Source organism: Mustela putorius, unplaced genomic scaffold, assembly GCF_011764305.1.
Source record: "Mustela putorius furo isolate JIRA1106 unplaced genomic scaffold, ASM1176430v1.1 tig00001451_pilon_pilon_pilon, whole genome shotgun sequence".
NCBI lineage: Eukaryota > Metazoa > Chordata > Mammalia > Carnivora > Mustelidae > Mustela > Mustela putorius.
In genome coordinates this window covers 405,760-432,686 of record NW_025421748.1, presented here as the reverse complement: position 1 = coordinate 432,686, position 26,927 = coordinate 405,760, and the positions used below count along the sequence as shown (strand labels likewise).

The 26,927-nt window shown below is 41.1% G+C and overlaps 1 protein-coding gene across 2 annotated transcripts in view; it reads right to left on the bottom strand.

Annotated features, from left to right (window-relative positions):
• NME7 (NME/NM23 family member 7) overlaps positions 1-26,927 on the bottom strand; it is a 245,071-nt gene that overhangs the window by 89,581 nt on the left and 128,563 nt on the right. Inside the window, exon 11 of one of the 2 annotated variants that reach the window (XM_045087758.1) lies at positions 7,253-7,377. The exons of the other annotated variant lie outside the window; for it this stretch is intronic. Coding sequence (XP_044943693.1) covers positions 7,253-7,377 — 125 coding nt within the window. The remainder of the gene's footprint in view (positions 1-7,252; positions 7,378-26,927) is intronic. 2 annotated transcript variants of the gene reach the window in all.

The window sequence follows — 26,927 nt, the reverse complement described above, 5'->3', positions numbered from 1 at the left end:
CTCCTTAATATCTCTTTCTTCTGTCTTGCTGTTGGTGTAGAGAAATGCAACTGATTTCTGTGCATTGATTTTATATCCTGACACTTTACTGAATTCCTGTATAAGTTCTAGCAGTTTTGGAGTGGAGTCTTTTGGGTTTTCCACATATAGTATCATATCATCTGCAAAGAGTGATAATTTGACTTCTTCTTTGCCGATTTGGATGCCTTTAATTTCCTTTTGTTGTCTGATTGCTGAGGCTAGGACCTCTAGTACTATGTTGAATAGCAGTGGTGATAATGGACATCCCTGCCGTGTTCCTGACCTTAGCGGAAAAGCTTTCAGTTTTTCTCCATTGAGAATGATATTTGCGGTGGGTTTTTCATAGATGGCTTTGATGATATTGAGGTATGTGCCCTCTATCCCTACACTTTGAAGAGTTTTGATCAGGAAGGGATGCTGTACTTTGTCAAATGCTTTTTCAGCATCTATTGAGAGTATCATATGGTTCTTGTTCTTTCTTTTATTGATGTGTTGTATCACATTGACTGATTTGCGGATGTTGAACCAACCTTGCAGCCCTGGAATAAATCCCACTTGGTCGTGGTGAATAATCTTTTTAATGTACTGTTGAATCCTATTGGCTAGTATTTTGTTGAGTATTTTCGCATCTGTGTTCATCAAAGATATCGGTCTATAGCTCTCTTTTATGGTGGGATCCTTGTCTGGTTTTCGGATCAAGGTGATGCTGGCCTCATAAAATGAGTTTGGAAGTTTTCCTTCCATTTCTATTTTTTGGAACAGTTTCAGGAGAATAGGAATTAGTTCTTCTTTAAATGTTTGGTAGAATTCCCCCGGGAAGCCGTCTGGCCCTGGGCTTTTGTTTGTTTGGAGATTTTTAATGACTGTTTCAATCTCCTTACTGGTTATGGGTCTGTTCAGGCTTTCTATTTCTTCCTGGTTCAGTTGTGGTAGTTTATATGTTTCTAGGAATGCATCCATTTCTTCCAGATTGTCAAATTTATTGCCGTAGAGTTGCTCATAGTATGTTCTTATAATAGTTTGTATTTCTTTGGTGTTAGTTGTGATCTCTCCTCTTTCATTCATGATTTTATTTATTTGGGTCCTTTCTCTTTTCTTTTTGATAAGTCGGGCCAGGGGTTTATCAATTTTATTAATTCTTTCAAAGAACCAGCTCCTAGTTTCGTTGATTTGTTCTATTGTTTTTTGGTTTCTATTTCATTGATTTCTGCTCTGATCTTTATGATTTCTCTTCTCCTGCTGGGCTTAGGGTTTCTTTCTTGTTCTTTCTCCAGCTCCTTTAGGTGTAGGGTTAGGTTGTGTACCTGAAACCTTTCTTGTTTCTTGAGAAAGGCTTGTACCGCTATATATTTTCCTCTCAGGACTGCCTTTGTTGTGTCCCACAGATTTTGAACCATTGTATTTTCATTATCATTTGTTTCCATGATTTTTTTCAATTCTTCTTTAATTTCCCGGTTGACCCATTCATTCTTTAGAAGGATGCTGTTTAGTCTCCATGTATTTGGGTTCTTTCCAAACTTCCTTTTGTGGTTGAGTTCTAGCTTTAGAGCATTGTGGTCTGAAAATATGCAGGGAATGATCCCAATCTTTTGATACCGGTTGAGTCCTGATTTAGGACCGAGGATGTGATCTATTCTGGAGAATGTTCCATGTGCACTAGAGAAGAATGTGTATTCTGTTGCTTTGGGATGAAATATTCTGAATATATCTGTGATGTCCATCTGGTCCAGTGTGTCATTTAAGGCCTTTATTTCCTTGCTGATCTTTTGCTTGGATGACCTGTCCATTTCAGTGAGGGGAGTATTAAAGTCCCCTACTATCATTGTATTATTGTTGATGTGTTTCTTTGATTTTGTTATTAATTGGTTTATATAGTTGGCTGCTCCCATATTGGGGGCATAGATATTTAAAATTGTTAAATCTTCTTGTTGGACAGACCCTTTGAGTATGATATAGTGTCCTTCCTCATCTCTTATTATAGTCTTTGGCTTAAAATCTAATTGATCTGATATAAGGATTGCCACTCCTGCTTTCTTCTGATGTCCATTAGCATGGTAAATTCTTTTCCACCCCCTCACTTTAAATCTGGAGGTGTCTTCGGGCTTAAAATGTGTTTCTTGGAGGCAACATATAGATGGGTTTTGTTTTTTTTATCCATTCTGATACCCTGTGTCTTTTGACAGGGGCATTTAGCCCATTCACATTCAGGGTAACTATTGAGAGATATGAATTTAGTGCCATTGTATTGCCTGTAAGGTGACTGTTACTGTATATGGTCTCTGTTCCTTTCTGATCTACCACTTGTAGGCTCTCTCTTTGCTTAGAGGACCCCTTTCAATATTTCCTGTAGAGCTGGTTTGGTATTTGCAAATTCTTTCAGTTGTTGTTTGTCCTGGAAGCTTTTAATCTCTCCTTCTATTTTCAATGATAGCCTAGCTGGATATAGTATTCTTGGCTGCATGTTTTTCTCGTTTAGTGCTCTGAAAATATCATGCCAGCTCTTTCTGGCCTGCCAGGTCTCTGTGGATAAGTCAGCTGCCAATCTAATATTTTTACCATTGTATGTTACAGACTTCTTTTCCCGGGCTGCTTTCAGGATTTTCTCTTTGTCATTGAGACTTGTAAATTTTACTATTAGGTGACGGGGTGTGGGGCTATTCTTATTGATTTTGAGGGGCATTCTCTGAACTTCCTGAATTTTGATGCTCGTTCCCCTTTGCCATATTGGGGAAATTCTCCCCAATAATTCTCTCCAGTATACCTTCTGCTCCCCTCTCACTTTCTTCTTCTTCTGGAATCCCAATTATTCTAATGTTGTTTCGTCTTATGGTGTCACTTATCTCTCGAATTCTCCCCTCGTGGTCCAGTAGCTGTTTGTCCCTCTTTTGCTCAGCTTCTTTATTCTCTGTCATTTGGTCTTCTATATCACTAATTCTTTCTTCTGCCTCATTTATCCTAGCAGTGAGAGCCTCCATTTTTGATTGCACCTCATTAATAGCTTTTTTGATTTCACCTTGGTTAGATTTTAGTTCTTTTATTTCTCCAGAAAGGGCTTTTATATCTCTCGAGAGGGTTTCTCTAATATCTTCCATGCCTTTTTCGAGCCCAGCTAGAACCTTGAGAATTGTCATTCTGAACTCTAGATCTGACATATTACCGATGTCTGTATTGATTAGGTCCCTAGCCTTCGGTACTGCCTCTTGTTCTTTTTTTTTGTGTTGAATTTTTCCGTCTTGTCATTTTGTCCAGATAAGAGTAAATGAAGTGGCAAGTAAAATACTAAAAGGGTGGCAACAACCCCAGGAAAATATGCTTTAACCAAATTAGAAGAGATCCAAAATCGTGAGTGGGGAGAAAGGGGATAAAAAGAGGTTCAAAAAGGAATGAAAGAAAAAAAAAAAAAAAACAAAAAGAAAAGAAAAAGAAAAAAAAAGAAAAGAAAAGAAAAGAATTTTTTAAAAAAAGAAAACACCTAAGAAAAATGTAAAAAAAAATATATATATATATATTAGAAAAAACTAGTAAAAAATCGTTAAAAAAGAAAAAAGGTAACAGTTAAAAAAAAATTTTACCCGAAGGCGAGAAAAAAAAAAAATGAAAAAGAAAAAATTAAATTAACTGCAAGACTAAAAAAAATCACAGGAAAAAAGCCATGAGTTCCGTGCTTGGCTTTCTCCTCCTCTGGAATTCTGCTGCTCTCCTTGGTATTGAAACCGCACTCCTTGGTAGGTGAACTTGGTCTCGGCTGGATTTCTTGTTGATCTTCTGGGGGAGGGGCCTGTTGTAGTGATTCTCAAGTGTCTTTGCCCCAGGCGGAATTACACCGCCCTTACCCGGGGCCGGGGTCAGTAATCTGCTCGGGTTTGCTTTCAGGAGCTTTTGTTCCCTGAGCGCTTTCCGTAGAGTTCCAGAGGACGGGAATACAAATGGCGGCCTCCTGGTCTCCGGCCCGGAGGAGCCGAGAGCCCAGGGCCCCACTCCTCAGTGCGCCCTCAGAGAACCGCGCCCAGTTACTCCCGTCTGCCTGACCTCCGGCCGCGCTCCGAGCTCACCGAGCCTGCGACCGGTTCAAGGTCACCCCGAGCTGCGAGCTTACTGTCGGCTCTGTCTCTGTAGCCGGCTTTCCCGTTCCAATACCCGCAAGCTCTGCGACACTCAGACACCCCCGATCCTTCTGTGACCCTGCGGGACCTGAGGCCACGCTGACCCCGCGTGGGCTTCGCCCCGGTTTAGCCTCTGGAGTGATGTCCCTCAGCGGAACAGACTTTTAAAAGTCCTGATTTTGTGCGCGGTTGCTCCGCCGCTTGCCGGGAGCCGGCCCCTCCCCCCGGGGTCTATCTTCCCGTCGCTTTGGATTCACTTCTCCGCCGGTCCTACCTTTCAGAAAGTGGTTGTTTTTCTGTTTCCAGAATTGCTGTTCTTCTTCTCTTCGATCTGCCGATGGATTTTCAGGTGTTTGCAATCTTTAGATAAGCTATCTAGCTGATCTCCGGCTAGCTGAAGCAGTCTCAGCTTGCTACTTCTCCGCCATCTTGACTCCTCCTCCACTGACAGGTATTTTAACTGTTACAGTGATATGTAACTTCAGACTTGTTGCACGCACTCTTAAAAATCAGAAACATGCCGTTCTATGTGCTAAATATCTTACCTTGTGAAAGACTTTTTTTCTTTTGTGAAGATTTTATTTACTGACTGACTGACTTATTCAGAGTGTGTGAGCAGAGGAGGGGCAGAGAGAGAGGGAAGAGACTCTCAACCAGACGCTCCACTGAGCGAGGAGCCTGACTCAGGGCTCAATCTCATGACCCCAAGATCATGACCTGCCCCAAAATCAAGAGTTGGAGGATTAACCAACTGAGCATCCACACACCCCCAGATTCATATTCTTTTAGAGAACTATTTAAACTCATCAAATGCTTGTACTGCCATTTGACTTATTTCATATGCTATACCAAAAGGACTCCTGTATTTAAATCAGCACTATGATACACAGACTCATCTAATTCAGTCTCTTTCAAAATATAATCATTTATATATTTAATTCTGCTTTTAAAACCTGATAAATAGCTAGCTTTGCAATATAACAAATTAGCACGCTGCCAAGATTTGCTCATCTACGTACTCCTTACGCTAAATAAGGAACAGTTAACACGCTTTGCTTTTCCTGTATTTTCCTTGGTCGTCTTGACAGAGTATATTTTCCTTGGTCGTCTTGACAGAGTATACACTCCTTGCAGAGTATTTTACCAAATAAAATTCTCTGCAGGAGGGAAAAAATTAAAAGACAAATGTTTTGGGAACCAGCCATTCATTCTCAGTTAAATTTCATGTGTGACCTGTTTTATGTATACATGTACAACCTAGTACCTCCAATGTGGCAAGACCAGAACAGAACGAGCAGTGGACGCCGGCAAGTCCCGGTGATAAATGCTGCTCATTGTGATGCCGCCTGTTACTATCTCCTTGGGTTAATTAGTTCCCAGATATTACGTAACTCTTTTGTGTATTCATGCACTTCTTGCTATTCAGACAAAATATTTTACAAAGGAAACTGTGTCATTGTTTAGGTCGAAGCCTGTTAAACTATGGTTGTAGTTCAGAAAGCATAAAACAAATTAGACACAAATGAACCCTTTTATATTCTGACCCAGCAATTCCACCTGTAAGAATGTATTCTAAGTTAATAATAAAAAAGCTTGCACAAAGATTTACTTATAAATCTGGTCTCGACAATGTCTTTGACATAAAAAGTTTTATTTATTTATTTATTCTCTACCGTGTCACAGTAGCTACCATACAGCACGTCATTAGTTTTTGGTGCAGTGTTCCTGATTCTTCGTTTGTGTGTAACACCCAGTGCTCCTTGCAACAGACGTAAAAACACTGTCCAGTATCAACAGTGGTGGGACAGTTCCCTGACCGTGTGCTGGATGCCACGCAGCTCTTAGCCACTCTGCGAGGCAGCTGCCCTTTCTGGGAGAGGGACACACACCAGCAGGCTGGCCGACGCATGCCGAATGGCAGCTGGTACTTCACATTTCACAGGAGGGAAGTAGACTGTTTCTACAAAGTAACCAGGAAAGGGCGCCTGGGTGGCTCAGATGGTTAAGCGTCTGCCTTGGGCTCAGATCATGATTCCAGGGTCCTGGGATCGAGTCCCGCATCGGGTTCCCTGCTCAGTGGGGAGTCTGGCTCTTCCTCTGCCTCTCTCTCTGTCTTTCATGAATAAGTAAATAAATAAAATCTTAAAAAAAAATAATGCCAATCTTAAAAAAACAGAAAAGCGAGTTCCATTTGCATACTCTAGTAGTGACAATCAAAGCCTGAAGCGCAAACTCCCAGATTACCATTAATGCGTTCTCGGTTTGGGAGAGCAGGGCCATGAACAGTGACCTCTGCTATTGGCAGAGGAGTTCTCGGTTGCCATCCAAGTCTTGGGACTTAGATTCATTGCTTGTTGGTAGTTTTTTTTTTTTTTTAGTATTTTATTTATTTGTCAGAGAGAGAGAAAGCATGCACAAGCAGGCAGAAAGGCAGGCAGAGGCAGAGAGAGAAGCAGGCTCCCTGCTCACCACTTTTGAATTCCATTAAAAAAAAGAGGAAGGAAAGATTTGATTGGGTTTATAGTAAGTTTATGCACAATTCTTGCCCCTAAAAGGTGATACCGGCAGAATTTGGGTTTTTCTGGAAAACTGCACCTGTGTTCCTCAAAGCTACAATGGATAAATCTAAGGAATGGATAATTCAGATGACTGGAAATGTGTTATAAAAGCTTTTGCTTTGGAGCCCAAATCTAATGAAGCCAAAATAGGAGCTACTCGTATGTAATCTCCTTCGGTCTGGTATCTATTGAAATGGATAAGTTAAAGTCCATTTCTATAGCTCAGATAGACAAGGCAGAAAAAAAAAGAGTAAAAGAGACAACCCACATCTTCAGTTATTCACAGAAACTGACTTAAAAATATGTTCACTTCTTACTGCAGTTTTCATATTGCAGACAAATGAAGCATTTAACAAAATTTAAATCCTTCGCCCCCTTTTTTTTAAACCAACAGCATCACCAACAGGCATCTGCTGAAATTCTGCCAGAGACAGGGCGTTGGAGGTGTGGCCTGCAGACCAGCTGTGTGCCACTGCCCCAGAGTCTGTCTGTCGGGGAGGTGGCCTTTCCGGCCCCACCCAGACCGACTGAATGACAATCTGCAGTTAACAAGATCCCGTGGTTTCCTACCAAGGCTGAGGAAGCACTCTGTGTTCGAGCATTTTTCTGGTTCTGGAGACAGCAACAAGGTGTAACACAGGTCCTCTAACTGGAGTATCTCGACCAGGAGGTGAGGAGCATCCATCAAAGATACACTATACACAGAGCACAGGCCAAGTGACAGGTGGTAAGCGACGGGTGATAAGACAATGGTATGATCATTCAAACGAAGGCAAAAGTTACTCAAAGCTGGGGCAGGCGGTGGTGACGGACAGGAATGACTGTGCCTGCAGGAGAGAGGAGAGAACAGTACCCTCCGCTCTCCTTTGCATAAATGTACTCTGCAGTGATTCTGTACACTCCACATGCCCAGAGATCCGAGAAATGAGTAGGGTTAAGAGGACCTACTGAGCCTCACCAACTCATTTCTTTGCCCTGAAGAGAGTCAGGCAGCAAAGCTTCAGAAAGACAACAGAGTAAGGCATCGTAAGAGGTCACATGCTCCATTCCGAAATGCACAGCCTTCTGGGAGGTAGGGCCGGCTGTTTTACCCATTTATACATATTTCTATATATGTACAGATGTGTATACATGGATTATACATATTTCTATACATACACATATACATATTTCTATACATTATTTCATTATACATATTTCACTTTCCACATTAAATGTGTTAAATTTAGGTTTAACTTAAAATGTAGGGAAACCTCTTTTTTGTGTGTTTATTAGTTAAGTTCAATTAGCCAACATGCAGTACATCATTAGTTTCAGATGTAGAGTTCAATAATTCACAGCTGCATGGAACACCAGCGCTCGCTGCATCCCGTGCCCTCCTCAATGCCCAGCACCCAGTTACCCCCTCCCTCTACCCACCTCCCCTGCAGTAACCCTTGGTTTCTTTACCATAGTTAAGAGTCTCTCATGTTTGTCTCCCTCTCTGGTTTCTTCCCATTCAGTTTTCCCTCCCTTCCCCTATGGTTCTCTACACTGTTTCTCATATCCCTCATAGGAGTGAAACCATATGATAATTATCTTTCTCCGGTTGACTTATTTTACTCAGCAAAATACCTCCCAATTCCATGCCTGCCAGATGTAAATGGAAAGCTCTCATCCCTTCTGATGGCTGAGTAAGCTCCCACGGTTTGTATATAAATACTGCATCTTCTCTACCCGTTTGTCCGTCTCATCTCTTCCCACAGCTCGGCTGTTGTGGACGCTGCTGCTGTAAACACTGGGGTGCACGTGCCCCTTCGGATCACTACATTTGAATCTTTTTTTTTTTTTAAAGATTTTATTTATTTATCAGAGAGAGAGAAGGGGAGAGAGCAAGCACAGGCAGACAGAATGGCAGGCAGAGGCAGAGGGAGAAGCAGGCTCCCTGCCGAGCAAGGAGCCCGATGTGGGACTCGATCCCAGGACGCCGGGATCATGACCTGAGCCGAAGGCAGCTGCTTAACCAACTGAGCCACTCAGGCGTTCCACTACATTTGAATCTTTAGGGTAAATACCCAGTAGTGCGATTGCTGGGTCATTGGGCAGCTCTAGTTTCAACTTCCTGAGGAACCTCCATTCTGGGGAAACCTCTTTTTTGAAGCACTACTGAAAGGAGCCCCACGGGAAGTACAGAATTCTTTTAACAAGAGTCAGTTCCTAAATTATTTGTACTGTGGGGTAACAGTTTCATTATATTTTAATTAAGTCTTTTCAAAAGAATCATGCCTGTACTTACTACAGAGAAGCAATGATTACAGATTTGCTGTCTTGTCACTTACGAAAATCAATACAGGAAGGTGAAAGAGTAGCACCTGTCACATGGTTACGTTTAAGGGCCCCCAAAGTCCCTCTCTTTGGCCTTCCAAGGGTAGGACTATCTCACCGAGATAAAAATAAAACGCCTTAATAACAACATCCTGAGAACACCGTGGCTTGTACTGTTCATGCCAACTGTAACTGATCCTGGGCTCAGACCTGGCCCTGGTGTCAGTGGCTTTTACCTACTGATAGACTGGTAAGGTGGCAGGCTAATTCTTGTCCAAAAATGGTAATTTCCCAGGGTCCCAAGAAGGTTTAAAAATATTTTCTTTCTATCTCAACACAAAGCCTACTGTCTGTAAGCAATGCCACCAGCGGCTGACATTTGAAACTGACAAGCAGCCCGTGTGCAGTAGGGAGATAAGGCCTGGCACATGCTGCTACCTCCTGGGATTTTCAAAGGCTAGTGGCTCCAGCTGCTGGCTGTGCCCTACCCCCAGTGTGCACTGCTTCGGGGAGCTCTAGCCCCTCCTTCTGACTGTGATAAGAACATGTCTGATTGGAATAAGATGATTTTTGAAGATATTCAGAACAAGTGACTTCCCCTATGTAAAAAAGGAAAATGGGAAAAGAAAAAAAAAAGGTAAAATATTAAGCTAAGAGATCTTCAAGCGTCATTTGGTAGAGCACAGTTAATGCAGTCAAGAAGCAGCAAAAAAAAAAAAAAAAAAAAAAAAAAAAAAAAAAAACATGAGGGAGGATTTTTTTAAAAATAAAATGAAAATAAATGAGAGAAAAAGAAGAGACTGAAAGGAAAAACTTTTTGTGAAAGTCATTCAGATAAACATACTGGAGAAGGGTGAAGCAAAAACACTGCTGATAGAAGGAATGGGAAAATGAAAACCAATTAAATGTCAAAAGTACAGACATCCCCCCCCAAAAAAAAAACAAAAGGAAAGGTCCATTATGGAAGAAAAAAAGATAGTCCTCATCAAAAGTTTCCAATCCCTGTGGGACCAAGCTGGCACACACGGAATAAAAGGCAAGGGACAAGAAGCCGGGGGTGGGAGAGAGAGGGGTACAGAGTACTCAGCCCCAGTAAGATGCTAAGGCCAGAGCGAGCAAAGCCAAAAACCTTGCAGGGAAAACAAAATTCAGAATACTAGGGGAGTCAGGAAAAGTGCCAAATCCAAAAAGGCACACAGGCAAGCGTATTTTTAAAAGTTCATATTCCGTGGGTGACAGTTTCATGCTGGGTTCTGAAATGAACGGGGATGTCATGTAACGAATCTTTTGAGACCTATGCCTAGAACGTCACTTACTCTCATCTTCGAAGTATTTTTATTGGTACTATTATCACAGACAGCAACTGGAGAGAAGAGACCAGAGCACACCCAACAGGATAATTCGATTCTTAGGTGCATTGTGTGTATTCAAAGCATGTTTCTTGCATGATATGCACTTACGACTTGAAGAAATAATACTATTGAGATTCTGAATCATTAAAAAAATTCAAAATGGAACCAGGCTTTACAAAGAGCCCTTGAAATAATAAAATGTGGCTTTCTAAACAAACCAAGTGGAGTGGTCAGAGAACAGAAAGCAGTGAGGAGTCTGTTCAGAGTTGGTGTAAGCCGAGTGAGTGACTCCGGAGAAATCTCTGCATATGCCCACACCTCAGCTTCCTTACAGATAACATGACAAAGACAAAACAGCAGTGGCAGGAGATAATGGTACCTACATCTCACCGATTTATTGTTAGAAGCAAGTAAGGGGCTGTGTATTTGCTTTACAAATTGAAAAAAATACTTGGGAAAAGTAGGTAACTTCTTAAAATGAAAAATAGGACTAGCGTTTAGAAAAACTCTGGCTTATGTAATACCTGGAATTCATGCTCATGCTCACACTGAAGCATGTAATTCTGGATGAATCACTATTTCTCATGTCTGCTAAGCTCCAGCATCATGACTATAAAATTACACAGGACTCAAAAACTGTGAAAAAAATACATCATATATCTTCTTGGAAGTCAATATTCTTTAAAGAAAAACAAGACAAAAGTAATAAAATGCTTCAAAATCAAAATATATACACAGCAGAAGGAGAGACCTATAGAGCATGGGAATGAAACTGAGAGCCCAGAAATGAATCCATACATCTCCTGCCCACGGATTCCCAACAACGGTGCAAAAACCACCTAATGGGGAGACAGCACTCTTATCACAAATGATGTGGGCACAACTAGATAGCCACAAGCTAAAGAACAAAGCTGGACCCTTACACATGCAAAAAATAACTAAAAGTAGATAAATATCTAAAAGTAAAAACTGAAATTTTGAAACTTTTAGAAGATGGCACCAGGTAAAACATTCATGACCCTGGATTTGGCAAAGGGTTCATAAATATGACATTAAAAGCATAAGTAACAAAAGAAAGAAACAGATAAATCAGACTCTGTCAGAATTAAAATCTTTTGTACTGCAGAGGACGCCCGCCATGAAGACAGTGAGAAGAATCCACAGAATGGGAGGAAATAGTTATGAATTGGATCTGATAAGCATGTAGTTCTAGAATATATAAAGAACTCTTACAACTCAGTAATAAAAAGACAAATGACCAATTAAAAATAGGCAAAAGGAATTAATTGATAATTTTTCATAGAAAAAAAAAATGGCCAATAAGCCCATGAAAAGATGCTTGACATCATTAGTCAACAGCGAAATGCAAATCAGAACCACTGAGATGGCTGACATCAAAAAGTTCATTAAAAACAAGTACTGGTGAGAATGTAGAGCACCCAAACCCTCAAGTAGTGTTAGTGGTGATGCAAAATGGTGTATCTACTTTGGAAAAACAGACTAGCATCTGTTCAAATATTTAAATCTAGAGTTACTACATGACCCACAACAGTATTCCTAGCCACACACACAAACTCCCATAACAACGTGCACACAGTGTTTATAACAGCATTATTCATAACAGCCAGAAGATGGAAACAATGCAAACGTCCAGACAGACAGACCAACAAATGTGGCAGAACCATACAACGGGGTATTACGGGGCCATAAAAGGAACTACTGAGTACATAGTACAACAAGGATGAACCTTGAAAACATTATAGTACAGGAATGAAGCCAGTCCCAGAAGGCCATACATTACATGATTCTGCTCATATGAAATGTCTAAAACAGGGAACTCATTAGAAACAGACAGGCCATCAGTGGTTGCCTAGGACTGAGGGGCCAGAGGGGAAGAGCAGAAGGTATGGGATTTATTTTTGAGATGATATTCTAAATGTTCTAAAATAGACGGTGGTGATGATTGCTCGAGGGTGTGAATATACTAAAGGCCACTGAATTGTTCATTTTTGAATGGGTGCGTTGTATTAGGATATGAATTACACCTCAACAGTAACAGCCCACAGACATAGAACTTACTCTGTTTTTACAGACTTCATAAAATGACCGTCTTCCTATTCCCCTCCCCTACATTTTTAACCCCTGTGAAAGAATTAATTTACCAGACAGCCTAGGTAATTGTAACACAAAAAAGATGCTCTTCCACTGACTTAATTTATTATGTAAAATGTGATAAGAACAATAATACGCAAAAATGGTTAAAGCTAAATACATGAAGCTACATGTGTGTTATTTCTGTTCTTTCCCGAAGGCAATGCTCCTGCGCCCGGTAAGCCCTGGCCCCACACTGTGAGAGAACAGGAGGTCACGAGTTACAGGCGTGGCACTCTAGCCCCCGATGACAATAATCCTGCCAGCTGGTTCCAAGTGTTTACTCTGTGCTGGGGCGTCCCCATGAATAATCTCACCAAGTAGATGTCACTATCATCCCCATTCCACAGACGGAAAACTTAAGGTCTTCAAAGGGTGCATACCTGGACGGAGAGAGCAAAGCCACTCGAGGTATAGGTGGCACTGGAACTCAGATCACAACCTGCGATCTTAACCATCTCAATACACTTTATGGGACATATTTTATATAGAAATCAAAATCATGTGCATGATTTTGGAAAGGAAATCTTTTGAAAGATATGATTTACCGGAAGTTCAGCAAAAAAAAAAAAAAATCAGAATATTAATTATAGTTGGAAGGAACAGCATAAATCATTCAATTTTATAGCAACTTCATGGCAGTGATAGAGCTGGGATCTGGGGGCTTTGGCTCACTCTTACAAAATAAGTCTCCAGAATGGAAACTCTCCCAAAGCTACGACTAGTGTAGGACTCATTTGTTCATTCACTTTTTCATTTCAGTCAACAAATGGGTACTACAGATCAGCTACAACGCCATGCACTGTGCTGGGCTACAGACTCGAGAAAATCAAAGAGGAACAGAACAATCCCAGTCCTCGAGGGGCTCAAAGCCTGATGGGGAGGAGAGTGGGAAGTCACACACGTGAACGAACAGCCACCATACAACGCACTAAGCGACACTGGACAAGCACGGCAGGGTCATAAGTCTGCGGGAAGGTCAAGGAAGTTTCACCAAGAAAATCATTAAGTTAAGAGAGAGATTATTGTTCTCCAGGAAGAGGGTAAGGGAATTTACATTGGAATAGTAAGAAATTGCAAGTTATTTAGAACTGCTTGGAGCATAGCCAGTGAGAGTAGGAGGCTGAATTAAGCAAGACTTTTTACTCTGCTGTCTGCCGTCTGGAGCCTCGCTGACCGGGAGACCCACCAGTTCAGTTTCCCCCACACGCTGTCACCTCTTCCATCAGGCAGGGATACTCCAAGCCAATACTCCCCTGCCTCAAACATCCAGACAACTTACAATAGCCGCCTACAGCCTAGAGCCCACCGAAATGATTTAAATGAGCCAATCCTAAGCCTGCTTAGCCTGTCTCCCCTGCCCTTCCCAAAGAAACCACAAAAATGCTCTTGCCTACGCTCCCCTCAACACCTCCAAGGCCTTCTCCCTCCTAACGGAAGTGGAACTTCCCCACACGGCCCCGCATGGCATGGTGTGCTCCAGCTTGAGCGCAGTCACTCTTCTTTCCGTAGAGATCATCTCGTCTGTGGGCCTCACCACATCTGAATATTAATAAAACTTACACTTTAAAACAGAGATGCAGAAAGTGCTGCCACGTGGTAAGAAAGGGCCGAGATCATCCAGGGCCTTGTCTGTGTTGCTGAGCAGTTTTAAGCACTCAGTAAACACTGAAAGCAAAAGGATGGTGTTAAGCAGGGCCGTAACACGATCAGGCTGACACTTCAAACAATTACTTGGGGAAGATAGCAGAGTAGAGGACCCTAAGCTCACCTCCTCCCCTGGATATGACTAGGTAACACATCAGTCTAAATCAGCCATAAAGGCCTCTGAAGACTGGCAGAAGAAACCCCACTACTAAACGGAGGGAGGAAGCCACAGCAAAGGAGGGACGAAGGTGAGGACAGTGGTCCGGGACTGAAAGGGGCTGGGCTGTCTGCTGGGGAGGGAGTCAGTAGTGTAGACAGAGGCAAAAAATAGACTTTTGCACCTGGGAGCCTAGTGGGGGCTGGGGGGGGATGAATCCCCATAACATTTGAATTTCTGGAGTTGTTACAACCAGGGGGACTTAAAGCCTAGAATTTTAAAAATCAGCAAGCTCAGCTTTGGGAGAGCCCAGAGGGTTTTAAGAAGCGGAGTCCGTCCTTAAAGAGACAGCAGGACAAACAGTCCCTGGGGATCCAGCACGGAACCAGCAGTTTGAAAAACACCAGGGGTAGGCAGGAGGGAGAATAATTTACTCACAGAGAGACAGGAATCATGGTGTGACCCCTTGAGGGAACAGAGGAGCTGGCAGGCACCATTTCCCATCCCTGCCCTCCAGCATAAACAAAAGCCAACTGTAGGAACCAGGCACCAACACTCCTTACCTAACTTAGTTGTGCCAACTCCCCCCCTTGCCCCCTACCAGTGCACATCTAGGTCCACCCTTCCCAGTCCTACTCCAGTGCTACAGACACTCTCCCCGAGAATACCAGCACAAATCCTGCCTATACCACATCTCCCAACCTGTGAGTTTTGTGGGACCTCAGTCCCAGTGGCAGCTGGGCAGTTCTCACTTCACAAGCAGACAGGCTGTTAAGATGCCGGGTACCAACCACTGCTCACAACAGGCAGAGAGAGCCTCTGCAGACCACTGGGCTGAAGGGAAAATGGCCAAGATTCACGAGCACAGCACATGAAACATACACAGGAAACACTCCCGGAATTGTTTCCTGGAGAAAAGGGAACAGTGCAACACAGGACAGTACAAGAACTCTTCTTAAGGCTACTATCAAGAACAAGAGAAGTAGCTACTTGCCTAACACACAGAAACAGACACAAAGAGTTAGACAAAATGAGGAGACAGAGAAATCTGTCCCAAATGGAAGAACATGACCAAATCACAGCAAGAGACTGAACTGAAATGGGTGTAAGTAACATGCCTGATAGAGAATTTAAAGTAACTATCATAAAGATGTTATTTATGAACTGCATGGTAACAGTAAATCAAAGCCAGTAATAGATATGTAAAGAATAAAAAGAAAGGAATCCAAGTATATCATTAAAAAAAGCAAACCATGAAAGAGAACAAGAGAAGAAAGGATCAGAGAAAATCTATAGAAACAACTACAACACAAGTAACACAATCACAAAACAAATAATATGATAAATACATCCCTACTCCGACTGGAAAGGGACGAAACACTCCGATCGAAGATACAGGGTGACCACAAGACCCACACGCTGCCTACAACAGACTCGTTTCAGACTGAAAGATACCCGCAGATACACAGGGAACAGAAAAATATTTATGTAAATGTGATGTAAATGGCTATCCAAAGAAAGCTGGGGTAGCAACACTTATCTCAGACAAAACAGATGTTACAACAAAGACTCCAACAAGAGACAAAGGACACTACAGAATAACAAGGGGGACAATCCAACAGGAGGATATAACAATGAAACATATTACGCACTCAACAAGGGAGCACCCAAATACATGAAACAGTTAATAACAAACATAAAGGATACAATCAACAGTCATAGAATAATAGTAGGGGATTCAACACCCCAATATCATCAACGGACAGATCCTCCAAACAAAAAAAATCAACAAGGAAACAATGGTTTTGAATAACACACTGGACCAGGTGGATTTCACAGACATATCCATCTTAAAACAGTAGAATGCATATTCTTGCCAAGGGCACAGGAAGAGTCTTCAGAATGGATCACATATTGGGCCACAAAACAAGTCTCAACAAATTTTTTAAAAAGTTCAAGTCAACTCCATGTATTTTTTCTGACCACAACACTATGAAACTAGAAATCAACCGTGAGTAAAAAATCTGGAAAGAGCACAAATACATGGAAGTTAAGTAATATGCTACTAACTAAAGACTGGGAAAGAAATCAAAGAAATAAAAAATTACATGGAAACAAATGCAAATGAAAACACTCTGGTCCGAAATCCTTGGGATGCAGCAAAGTAGTTCTAAGACAGAAGCTGACAGCAATACAGGCCTATCTCAAGAAGCAAGAAAAATCACAAATAAGTACCCAAAACTTACACCTAAAGGAGACAAAGTTTTTATCTGTACAAAACTCCAAACCCCAAGTCAGAAAAGGGAAGGAAATAATAAAGATTAGAGCAGAAATAAATGATATAGAAACTAAAATAAATAAACAAACAAAAACCCAAGAGAAAAGATCAATGAAACCAGGAGCTTTCTTTGAGAAGATCAACAATATTGATGTATCTCTCGCTAGACAGAGAGAGAGAAAGAGAGGGAGAGCGAGGACCAAAATAAAGAAGATCACTAATGGAAGAGAAGAAATAACACCACAGAAACACAAATAATTGTGACTGAGTATTATGAAAAACTATGCCAACAAATTGGACAAATTAGAAGAAATGGATGAATTCCCTACCAAAACTAAAGCAGGTAAAAACATAATTTGAACAGACCAATTACTAGCAAGGAAATTGAATCAGTAATCAAAATACTCACAAAAAACAAAAGCTCAGGACCAGATGGTTTCACAGGTGAATTCTACCAAACACTTAAAGAAGAGTTAATATCTATTCTTCTCAAACTATTCCCAAAAAAATTGATTAGGAAGGAAAACTTCCAAATTCATTCTATGAGGCCAGTACCACCCTGATACCAAAACCAGATAAAGACACTACAAAAAAAGAGGAGTACAGGCCAATATCTCTCATGAACAAGATGTAAAAATCCTTAACAAAATATTAGCAAACCATATCCAACAATGTATTTATTTAAAAAATCATACACCATGACCAAGTGGGATTTATTCCCAGGATGCAAGAGTGGTTCAATATTTGCAAATCAATTAACATGATATATCTTATCAATAAGAGAAAAGATAAAAACCACCTGATCATTTCAATAGATGCAGAAAAAGCAAATGACAAAGTACAGCACCCATTCATGATAAAAACCCTCTGAAAAGTAGGTCTAGAAGGAACAAATCTCAACATAAATAAGGCCATTCATGAAGAACTCACATCCTATTCAATGGTGTAAAACAGCTTTACCTTTTCAATACAGTACTGAAAGTCCTAGCTGCAGTAATTAGACCACAGACACAAATAAAATGCATTGAAATTGGTAAGGAAGAAGTGAAAATCTATTTGCAGGTAACGTGATACTCTATATAGGAAACCTGGAAGACTCCACTGAGCACTTACTAGAATTGTTGAATAAATTCAGGAAATCCACAGGCTATAAAATCAATGTGTAGAAATCTACTGCATTCCCATGCACTATTAGTGAAGGAGCAGAAAGTGAAATTAAAAACCATCCTGGGGTCCCTGGGTGGCCCAGTCAGTTAAGCATCTGACTCTTGATTTCTGCTCAGGTTATGATCTCAGGTTGCGAGATCGAGCCCCACTTCAGGTTCCATGCTCAGTGCAGAATCTGCTTGAGGTTCTCTCTCTTCCTTTCTCTGCCCCCTTCCCACTCATGCCCTGTAAGTAAATAAGTAAGTAAATAAATAAATAAAATCTTAAAAAAGAAGAAAAAAACAATCCCATTTATAATTGCACCAAAACCAATGATGTACCTAGGAATAAACTTAACCGAAGAGGTGAAAGACCTGTACTCTGTAAAGTATGAAACACCGACGAAAGAAATTCAAGATGGAAAGACATCCCGTGCTTATGGGTTGGAAGAACAATTATTAAAATGTCTAAAATACCCAAAGCAATCTACAGATTTAATGCCATCCTTATCAAAATAACAACAGCATTTTCCACAGAACTAGAACAAACAATATTAAAATTTGTGTGGAACCAGAGAAGACTCAAACAGCCAAACCAATCTTGAAAAAGAAAAACAAAATTAGAGGTATCACAATTTCAGATTTTAAGTTATACTACAAAGTGGTGGCAATTAAAAGAGTATGGTATTGGCATCAACAGAACAGAATAGGAAACGGAGAAATAAACCCACAATTACATGGCCAATTCATTTCTGACAAAGGAAGAATGAATATAAAATTGGAAAAAGTCTCTTCAATAAATAGTGTTGGGAAAACGGGACAGCAACATGCAACACAATGAAATTGGACCACTCTCTTTCACCACACACAAAAATACTCAAAATGGATTAAAGATACAAATGTGAGACCTGAAACCATAAAAATCCTTGAAGAGAGCATAGGCAGTCATTTCTCTGACAGTGGCCATAGCAACAGTTTTCTAGACATGTCTCCTGAGGCAAGGGAAACAAAAGCAAAAACGAACTATTGGGACCTCATCAAGATAAAAAGCTTCTGCACAGCAAAGGAAACAACCACAAAACTAAAAGGCAACCTACTGAATGAGAGAAGATATTTGTAAATGACATCTCTGTTAAAGGGTTAGTATCCAAAATACACAAAGAACTTAAACAACTCAACACCCCAAAAACAAATAATCCAACTAGAAAATGGGCAGAAGACATGAACTGACATATCTCCAAAGACAACAACATCCAGATGGCCAACAGACACATGAAAAGATGCTCACCATCAGGGAACTACAAATCAAAACCACAATGAGATAGCACCTCACACCTGTCAGAATGGCTAGAATAAAAAACACAAGAAACAACAAGTGTTGGTGAGGATGTCGAAGAAACCATCCCGCACTATTGGGAATGCAAACTGCTGCAGTCCCTGCAGAAAACAGCATGGAGGTTCCTCAAAAAATTGAAAACAGAACTACCCTATGACCCATGTACTACTGGGTAATTACCAGAAAAACACAAGAACACTAATTCAAAGAGAAGTATGTACTCCTATGTTTAGAGAAGCATTATTTACAACACCCGACCGATGGAAGCAGCCCAAGTGCCCAGATGAATGGATACAGAAGAAAGAAGTTGTGGTATGTATGCACAACAGAGTATTATTCAGTCATAAAAAGAATGAAATATTGCCATTTGCAAGGACATAGAAAGGGCTAGAGAGTGTAATGCTAAGCAAAATAAGTCAGAGAAAGACAAATCCCATATGATCTCAGCCATATGTGGATTTTAAGAGACAAAGGAGTGAAGGAGAAGACGGGGTGGGGGCTACAAACCATTAACAGAGTCTTAAGTACAGAGAACAAAGTGATGGTTACCAGAGAGGCGGGGGGGGGGGCGGCAGTGAAATAGGTTGTGAGGATTAAAAAGTGAGCTTACCACAATGAAAAGTAAAATAAAATAAAAATTTAAAAATAAATAATAAAAACACCTGTCCCATTAAGTATCGGTACACTGGCATCCCAGATTTCAAAATGCTCCTTTACGCCCAGCCGACACATTTCACTAGTCCTTATCTCAAGTCACATATCTCAATTTTTATCCCTCTCAAAAATGTTTTTTCATACCCTTGCAGTTTTTCTGAGAGCATTTCTCCATTTTGGCCCAAACTCAGATCATTAAGATGAAAGATACATAAAAAGGAAGTATGACTTTTGCTAACTGTTAATGATACACATTCAGGACTTTTTATCTCAAGATCTCAAAGGGACTCTTCTTGATAGGATTCCATCATCACAACGGGTCTAATGGAATGGAAAACAGCTACAGAGTGCTGTTGGAAAGTCCAGCTCAGAGTCCCAAGGCCATCCTTGACTCGAAAAAGATGAGACAGCATTGTAACACTGAAGGAAACCGCTCAAAAGTTGGTCCATAATCCTAGTCCATTTTCTGAAAATAAAATAGGAAAACTAATGCTAACTACTTCACTTAGTACTTGGAATTCTTGCTGGGATAAGTTAAAAAATGTGATTGTATCATGTTTTGTGAAGTCCATCATAATGCAACACGGCCATGAATTTGTGTCATTGTAAGAAACAGAAGATGATGGAATTATGGAAAAATGCCAACATGTAGGCAAATCTGGATTCTGGTCCTACTCAACTATTCATTAACGCTGACTTGAGTAAGACGTTCTCTTTCCCAGTGCATAAAGGATGAACAATTTTGTGGGATCCTTTTCATTCACTCAACCAATTGATCGTCTGTTTGTCTATCCGGCAAACACACGGTAGAGCTGTGCTGTTCGGTACCACGCCGAGCAATGAGGACGTAAGATAGGAGATGGTTCTACTCAGCCACACTCATCTGCCACCAAAGAATCTCAAAGTGCAGCTCCTGACTGAGGACGATGAGAATGAGCAGAAAATACATTCACCATCATCAACGTGTTCACTAACTTTTTTTTGTAAAATGAGGACAAACATAATTTACCGAACTCGAGAATATTTAGGAATACTCTTCCAGATAGGCAAGTCACCTGTATTTAGGCTCCCCGAATGAGAACACTCATTTTGAGCTTATTCTGAATCCGTCTGTTTAAGTGCCTTACACTTAATCTTCCTAACACTTTATAAAGTGAGTAGTATTTGCATCCCTATTTTATGGATTGATTAGTCCACAGAGATAAATTCAAGGAGATTGGATAGTTTATCCAAGTGTAAATATTGCACTCAGGCCTGTCTGAAGCTTAGTTTATTTGGATATAAAGTAATTTCAAAGTTCCTGCATTTCTCAGCAAAGACTGCTTCGTATTTGCACAAATCCATATTAGTGTTCAAATCACAGATTTAGAAGGTGTAGAATGCAGAAATGGAAGAGATATTACAAACCATTCAGTCTGACCCATTCATTTACAGGTAAAATACAGGTCTTGAAATTAGGGATAAAAATACATATTGAATGAAATGCTACAAGAAGTAAGGGAAAAAGCTGAACTGGGAAAAAGAAATGTGGAATCCTGAATTATTCAGCTTTGTAGTCTTAGTACTTAATACAGTCTTTGGCAACTAGAGAAAACTCATTATATGTCTGGTTGACCAGATTACATTACATGTTACAGATTTTTTATTTTATTTTTTTAAAGAAAATTTTTATTTACTTATTTGACAGAGAGAGTGAAAGAGCACAGGTAGGGGGAGGGGCAGGCAGTGGGTGTGGGAGAAGCAGGCTCCCCGCCGAGCAGGGGGTCTGATGCGGGGCTGCATCCTGGGATACTGGGATCATGACCTGAGCCGAAGGCAGAGGCTTAACTGCCTGAGCCACCCAGGAGCCCCACGTGTTACAGATTGTTTAAACCAGAGTTCCCCAAATGGCAAGGGAGGTATGGGATACTTTCATTTGTTCGAAGCTTATAGTATATTAAGAATGAAGAAATTATAAATCTGTGGTACATTTTGGATTTCAATCCTGTTAGCTGACATTTGTAATTATCCCCATAACCCATTTGGATATAAGGCCTTAAAAAAAAATTTAATCGGGCAGCAGTGTGGATACTGAATTGGTGATGGTGAGGAGACTCACTGGGAGGTTATTGTAAAAAAGTGGAAGTAATAAAAAAATCTCAAGGTTTTTCCTTTTTCTGCTCTTGCGCTGTTTCATTTTTCTCCACTTCAAAGCCAGAGATCTAGAAACTAAAACATGTCCCAGCAGGTCAGTCCTCTGCCCAAACCTTCAATGGCCTCCATTTTACTCAAAGAAACCAAAGTCATTTGAGTGGCATCCAACACTCCGTGTGGTGTTCCTTCCCATCCCTTACAAGCCAACCTCACTCTGAGCTCTCCCCATGATGGCTGCCCCCCTCCAGCCATGCTGGGCTTCTGGCTTCTTCCAACAGACCGGGCACTTTGCAACTCTGGCACTCCCTGTGCCCGCAAGCCTGGACTCCTAGATGACTGTTACGCTCACTCCCTTCCAGTCTGTATGCAGACAGCGCAGCCTTCCCTGTCCATTCTCTTTAAAAACCCCTTCCTGCAAAGCCCTATTTTCCCTCCCTGCTTTGTTTTCCCCTCCATCATCATTAGGCATACCATACATTCTACTTATTTACTTCTTCCGCCCACGGTCTGTTTCTCTCCACGAGAACATAATTTCTGCAAGGCAAGGTCTGTTGCTTGTTTTGAGTACTATTCTAGCTCCAAATCTAGAATGGTACTCAGTTCTGAATAGGTCCCCCCAAATATTTGGTGAGTAAAGGAACGACTGAATGGATGAATTACGCTATGCAAGTAGCTATGTTGAAGCTGAGACAGGAGTTGAAAGCATTAAAGTAAGAATGGGCTGCGAGTCCTACAAGTTCTCAGAGGCTTAGAACAGGGAGGGTAGAGGATTCAGCTAGGGAAGGGAAGGGAGCTGCGGGACTGGGCTACTACTTGTCTTCTACCTCCTGGGGGCCTTATTTGACCCTGTGTATCTTCCTCTAAAACAAGGGTCTTAATTTGTCTTGTGCTCAGCACCTCTTTGGCGGTCCGATGAAGTCCAAGAATGCTTCTCAAAGCAATGTTTCCAAATGCATCAAACACATAGCATTACAAAGGAAACTATTATGCAATACGATTTACAACTTTTTTAAAAAAATATTTTATTTATTCATTTGACAGACAGAGATCACAAGCAGGCCGAGAGGCAGACAGAGAGAGAGGAGGAAGCAGGCTCCCTACTGAGCAGAGAGCCCGATGTGGGGCTCGATCTCAGGACCCTGGGATTATGACCTGAGCCGAAGGCAGAGGCTTTAACCCATTGAGTCACCCAGGCACCCCAATTTACAACTTTTTAAAAAGTTGTGACACAATGATATAATGTGCATCTTATTCAGGTCTACCAGCTACAAGTGATAATTTAAGATATAACAATTGTAACATGATAAGAAATGTTTGTGGTTTCTACTGGTGCAAAGCCCAGGGATGGCTCCTACAGTAGTTTGTTGTTTCTATTCACAAGAAAGCTTAATCTTCAGCCAGAGATTAGTGAGAAGAAGTACACTCTTTTTTTTTTTTTTTTTTTCCTCATGTAAGTTCACGAAGCCCTGAATTCTGTTCTCCAAAACTTCAGGTGTCAGGAGACAGGAAGGCCTGCTCTAGAGTCAGTCTCAGGCTACACTCAGGAGAGAAGGAGACCCAAGTTACAGACCCTCCACTCCCTCAGCACCAGAAAGGCGTGAGCAAAACAAGGAGACAAAAATAAAACTATTTTTCTTAATTCCTTTAAAGGTAGATAATCCTTTTCACTCTAATTAGAAAACAGGACTAAAAATGCAATTATTTAGGAGTGTTAGAATATCAGGATGAATGAGGTTCAGTAACAGGACACATGGTTACTCTCCAACACTGAGAAGAAATTCCAAAGCACAGAAGTTCAGAAGCCTCAAAATCCACACAAAGATCCACGACGGCAGTGCAAGTGCTGAATGACTAGAAATAAGATGAATTTTGAAATTCATATTTATGTAGCTCTGTTTATCTTTCTCACTTCCCTAAAAAGTAAAAGCTATGCTTCAAAGTTCTTTATGCTCTCTTCATGGTCCCTGCAGGCAGCTTAGCAAGAATTATGGCTTGGAATTTCTTCTTATCCTGACTGTCATCTCTAACTTTTGGCAACAAAGTTGGAAAATACTTGATACTAGAGGCCTCTCTGGAGATTCACTATGCATGTTGGCACTTGACATGTTCTAGGGTCCTGCAGTGGAGACATTTACTTAACTTCATTTAACCCAGTATTTCCCAGTCTTATTTGATCATAAACTTTTTCCCCATTTGATGCAAATGTGTAATCACTATCACAGTAAGACGGGCAACATGAAAGGAACCTTCAGAAGCCTGATGAGCTGAGGTGAACGCTGGGGAGAGGAGAAAGGGAGAATGGTTATCAGCAAACTTTTCAGAAGTCTACATACATAGCTGTAAACTCAAGTAATAGCCAAATCTCTCTGTAGGAAAGAAAGGCACATTTCCAGTCTAATCATTTCTGTAGCTTTGAAACTAGGGAGGCCACGTCATTAATGATTCAATCAGCACTTCGTTTGCATTCCGGGCGAGACTAAATGCGGCACCTCGGTGCACGGCTCCCCGGCAAGCAGTGAATTACGACGGGAACTGACAGGAAGGCTCAAAGGCAGACACTGGGAACAATCTCAGTCTCCAAGAGTGACCTTTAATGGCGCGGATCACATTTACGAGAGAATAAAGTAGTAAAAACACATCTATAGAGTTACAGGCTTAGGAAAAATATTATTAGCTGGATTTCAACTCTATATGGTTTTCAAGAATGTGTTTTCGTTATCCATCTGTTTCTGGATCCTAATCAAGTAATTCCACCCACTTCCGAATCCCCAATGCAGAACTAACAAGAAAGCAACACCTGCTGGTTACAGCAGGGTGACATACAGCATTTTTGTTTTTATAAAACTTGAGTTAAAAAAATCTTCAAAAATAAAATTAACATTGAAGGGGCTGCGGAAGAACCCACGACTGCCACACTACTTCCTTCAAGAGCAAACGAAACAGACGGACTCGACAACTTTTCCATCAAAGTCCAAAGGGTTCCACATTTACTAAAAGCTGATAGGTACCTCGGTAACATAGTTAAACCCAAGATCAAATGCTATTTTTTTTTTTTCCAATTCTTGCCTCCTACTTTTGAGAATAAAAGCTATTAGTCTATAGCTCAGGAAGAACATTTAAGTAGTGAATCCACTTAAACAGGCTTTGGTGTTTTAATCACTGTTTCTGGATCTCTTCCAAAAATATAACAGTCTCTTCCATCACAAATTTGTTTATCTGTACTTAGCTGCTTATGCTCACTTCCAAATCACCAAGTTCTGCAAGCCCTCCTTCCAGAATGTATCTCAAAACCCGTCGCCTCCAATGATGGTTATATAAACCTGGGTCTCATCATCTCCAGTCGGAATGACTTCATCTGCTTCGACCAGCTGTCCACACGCTCGTCAGTGATCCTCTAAAATACAAACGCAATCTCACCAATGCCCCATTTACACTCTGCCACAGAATCTCCCACTTCTTGAATGAACACGAACTAGTCAATGTGGCCTCATAACCTGGTCTGAATGATCTCTTCAATCACCGTCTAGGCCACCCTCCACTCTGCAATGAAGACAGAGCCAGACTGGACTCCTCTGCACTCCTAGAACGGGCCAGTTCTCCCCAGATGCGGGGCCTTCCCACACAGCTGCTCTCTATGCTCCAGATTTTAGAACAAATGAGAATGTTTAAGGAATCCCTCCACTCCAGGTCAGCTAAACCTGCTGTTACAAGCTCTTGCTCAAAGAGCACGCTCTGGTACAGCACTCAGCGTGGCAGTGAATGCACATACGCGTACACTCATTTCCTTCATGAACAAACTCCTCATGAGACCATCGGTTCCATGGGAACCAAGCTAATGTCTATCATCTCACTGCTGGTGCCTATGGTGTATTCAAGATATTTAGTGGAATGAAATAAATCTGAATCAATAAAAACGGAGGTAAAATGGCAAAGAGCTCTTAAAGTGTAATTTATTTCTAATACACCCTAAGTCTATACCACAGTGAATCTCTGGAAGCTTTATTTGCAAACAAGACTTTCCTGTATTATCCATGACACTGGAAGATGTGCACGTGCGGGTGTGTAGCTCTATCAGTAACACACACAAACTCACACACACACACACACAGAAGCCACAGTACCATAACCTGGAACGCCTTTTCCACCATATGCTTGCCAACACTGAATTCTATCTATCTTTTTTAAGTTTTGCCATCTCACTGGTTTAAGAGAGCTGTACCATCTGCTTTGATACGTATTTCATGGATTAATAGGGCTGAGCATGTTACAAGAAACAGGCATCTTTTCTGTAAATTGTTACCCATTATCCTTTTTCTTTTTGTTCTTTTCCCTTTCTCTTCCCCAAGTAGGAAAGGATGACCGACTCCTCTTTGAATACAGCCCATGCTTAATAAAGGAAGACTAAGTACGAGGACTGAAGAATTCCCCTGCTCTTCAGCTGCCAGACGGTCCAAAGAGATCCAGACGACTGTTCAGCCCTGGCCGAGAGACCCACCCCGGTCAGAGAGAGATCCGGGGGAAATGATTATTTGCCAACACAGTTGCCACATTAAAGTGGCTAAATCTTTTTGAAAGAAAATATCTCCATACACAGGAAGTTCTGTTAACTAGTCTGTAGTTAACAGCCTCTCCAGATTACCTAGTCCACACATTCATTCCCTTTGTAATACACACTGCTTGGTGGTAGGAGCCCACGGGTGTTCAGAGCAGTAAGCTACTTTCTGGTACGCACAAGCATACCTCCTGATGATCTGTACAAGCAGTCCTACTTATCGACTGAGAATTTCAAAACTGAATTAAGAGATAAGAAAACCTTAGTCCTCATTAGTTTTTAAAAGCTGTGAGACAGACCAAGCATGGAGGATTTGGGTGAGAAAGTACTCTTCAAAATGAAACCCAGAAGGAAATGCTAAAAGCAAGTGGTCTGAAAAGGGAGCTTATATGAATTAAATTGGGCAGATGCCTTAGAAAAAAATGGCAGCACTATTACCTACCATTAGTCCTTTTAAAAAGCTTAGCAGCATCAGGAAGGATGAACACCCAACTTTTGTTACACATGGACAGGACTGGAGGAGATTCTGCTGAATG